At 47.1% G+C, this 3006-nt stretch overlaps 1 protein-coding gene across 3 annotated transcripts in view; it reads left to right on the top strand.

Annotated features, from left to right (window-relative positions):
• The first annotated feature begins 384 nt into the window (after positions 1-384).
• TBC1D21 (TBC1 domain family member 21) overlaps positions 385-3006 on the top strand; it is a 13300-nt gene continuing 10678 nt past the window's right edge. For all 3 annotated transcript variants that reach the window (XM_047863586.1, XM_047863585.1, XM_047863584.1), the window contains exon 1: positions 385-576. In XM_047863586.1, the coding sequence (XP_047719542.1) occupies positions 517-576 (60 nt within the window). In that variant the 5' untranslated portion in view covers positions 385-516. The remainder of the gene's footprint in view (positions 577-3006) is intronic.

The following is a 3006-nucleotide window of genomic DNA, read 5'->3' as shown; positions in this document are numbered from 1 at the left end:
CCACCCAGGCCGCTGATTCTGAATCTCTGGAATTGACATGCAAGAAACCTGAAGCTCAGATTCTGGGTGTTATCCCGGTTTGGGTACTGATCTGTGGGATAACAAGGGAAGGGAACCCAGAGAAGGGACAGCCAGAGACAGGGAGAAAGGCTTCCTGGCCCACCTCTCCTAGGAAGCCTTCCCTGACCTGCCCAGCACATTGGTCTGCGCGTCCTGTGACCCCAACCTCCACACATCCTGTGTGTCCTGTGATTTTTCGGGCTGGCTGGTCATCTTAGTTCCTGGATGTGCCTTACTTCTGAGGCTGAGTGCTCCCAGGTTCCAAGGTCACTGTGATGAGGGTTCCAGGGGCCTTGTGACACATGCTGGCTGGTTCTGTTCAGGCGTCAAGGAGGGGCCCAGTTCCCTCTGGGAATGCAACTCATCCCCCCAAAAGAAGACCGCCTTCCCCTGCATCAGTTAGGGCTCCAAGTGAGCTCTGGTCAAAAGCTGCTTTGAAGCCAGACCACAGGGGCCATGACCACCCTCTCTCCTGAAAACAGCCTCTCTGCCAGGTGGTCAGCCTCCTTCATCCTGGTGCGTGTTCTTCATCAACTCCAAGTCCCTCCCTCCCCAACTTCTGGTTTGCATTAGGGCCACTTTCCCCTGCTGGGTGGGTAGGACTAGAACCCTGAGCTGGCCTGGAAGGTTGAGCAGGGTTGGCTGTACCTTGATCTCACATCAGCACTAACCACAGGACTGAAAAACACAGGTCGTCTTTCTCCCTTTCACCCTTCTCTCTAAGCCAGTTACCTTTCCCTGTATATGATATTCTAACTTTAATGAGTTTTGGGTTTGCAAGTACAAACTTGTAGATGCTGATAAATTTTCCTTGGCGCTTTTGCCAACAATTTTGGTATGCTGCCACCAGGTGGCAGTAATGCTTTTGTTAGTAGGTGGTTTCAAGTCCACTTAATAAAATGTATTCATTAAAAGGCAGCCTCAGTCATAAAAATTTTCCACACAGTGTATTTTTTAAAATCATAACTGATTATAATGACCTTAACCAATCTTGAGTTTCATTAATCATACGGATTAAGAGAATGATACATTAAAAAAAGCAGAACTGCAAAATGGGCACCTTTCTCCCTGAGTTGTATTTTATTTTTTTATATTCCTTTTTTTGTTCCAAGTTTTTGTTTTAAATTCTAGTTAGCTAACACATAGGGTAATATTGGTCTCTCCCTGAGTTTTAAATGTTATTGCTTTATTGCAGATTACTACCAGGTCTTGATTTGGATTTTGTTTATATCTCTATTCATTTCTCTGAATGTAGAGAGTGATAATTATAAAATAACAAACTGTCACATAGCCTTTATTATGTACAATGGCTATTCTAAATGCTTTACTTAGAGTCCCTTATTCTCACCGTAACCATATAGGAGGTGTAGGATGCTATTGTCTTCATTTTATGAAAAAGTTGCAGCACAGAGACTAAGCAACTTGCCTAAAGTCACACTGTTGTGTAAAGTCACACTGTTAAGTGGCAGAGGTGGCATTCTACATTGGTGACTCTCCAAATGTGGTGCCCAGAACTGCAGCATCAGCATCAATGGGGGACTTGTAAGAAATGCAGACTCTTGATCCCCAGGTGACCTGAACCAAAAACTCCGGAGGTGAGGGCCAATGATCTGTGTTTTGACAAGCACTCCGGGGGAGTATGATCCGGAGCTAACTTTGAGAACCACTATTTTAAACCATTCATTTAATCGCTCTGCTATATGGATGATACACCCCCACACCTGGGTTGCTAATAATCACCCAGGTAACTTTCAAGTTGCATATATGCTTCCCCCCACCCCAATTTTAACATTCCTTCCCTCCTTGGGCCACCCTGCTCTCCCCTGGGTGAGAATCACTGCCATGATGAGCCACTCTTACTGGTGAGAGCGTGTCTTGTCCCTCAAGGGAACTGGAGTGGAAGCGGCTGGGAACCATAAGTAGCCTGTGACCCTTCCGAGACCTACTGGGGGCTCTGTCCCTATGAGTTTTCAGAGCAACATGGCATCAGGAACCCTCCTGGAAAGTTTGCTTTACCCTCCAGTAGCTTTCCTATTTTGTAAGAATGCTAGAGAAAATCTTCAACCCAATGAAGCAGAAGAGAAGGAGGGTGGGGAGATGTATGCCTACAGCCCGGGCCTCCGGCAGGAGGAGGATGTTAGAGAAACTGAGCCACTTAGGACTCCTACTTCCGGCCCCCCTCTCTAGAGGAAACGTGGCCAAGGTGTCCCCAGGTTTGCTGGTGGGGAGTTTTAACCTACTTAAGCACACCGTGGAGGTGGGAGATTTTCACAACGGCTCCGTCTAGCAGTCCTGTTCCTAAGAGACCAGGAAAAAAAGCTACTGCAGAGCTAAAGAGTATCCAGCACCTCATGGCCTATGTATCTGCCCTCCTGGATCACCAGGTAATTGTACCCAGATGGTGGTGCAGGGCGTTACTAGTAAGCGGAGCCGGGAATGGGCGAATGTGGGAGTAGGAAGACGGATTTGAGAGATTATTGAGTTGACAGTCTCTATTACTTCGAAGGACCCCAGATACAGATTCTGGTCTCTGATTTCCGGCATAGACAGGTGGTGTGAATATCCTGGAGAAGAGAGGGAGGGCCCTCTGTGTGGAAATTTTCCCTTTAGGCCTCTGCAGGTCAACAAGCTTCTTGTGTTCTTGGCTTGCTAGCAAATGTCTTAGATGTTCTTGTGGTTGGCCTGTAGTTTGTTTAAGTTTTGCCCACAGAAGTGGTGGACATAGAGAAATTGAGCTTCCTGGAAGGAGAAGTCAGTGACTTTTTCTTTTCTTTTTTCTTTTTTTAATGAGAGAGTGAGGGCGGGGGAGAGGGGCTAGAGAGAGAGAGAGAGAGAGAGAGAGAGAGAGAATCTTAAGCAGGCTCCGTGCTCAGCATGGAGACCTACGCAGGGCTCAATCCCACAACCCTAGGATCATGGCCTGAGCCCAAATCAAGAGTTGGACAC

The sequence above is a fragment of the Prionailurus viverrinus genome, chromosome B3 (assembly GCF_022837055.1).
Source record: "Prionailurus viverrinus isolate Anna chromosome B3, UM_Priviv_1.0, whole genome shotgun sequence".
NCBI classification, from domain to species: Eukaryota; Metazoa; Chordata; class Mammalia; order Carnivora; family Felidae; genus Prionailurus; species Prionailurus viverrinus.
Note: the sequence above shows the minus strand (reverse complement) of the source record. Positions and strands in the feature narration are given on the sequence as shown.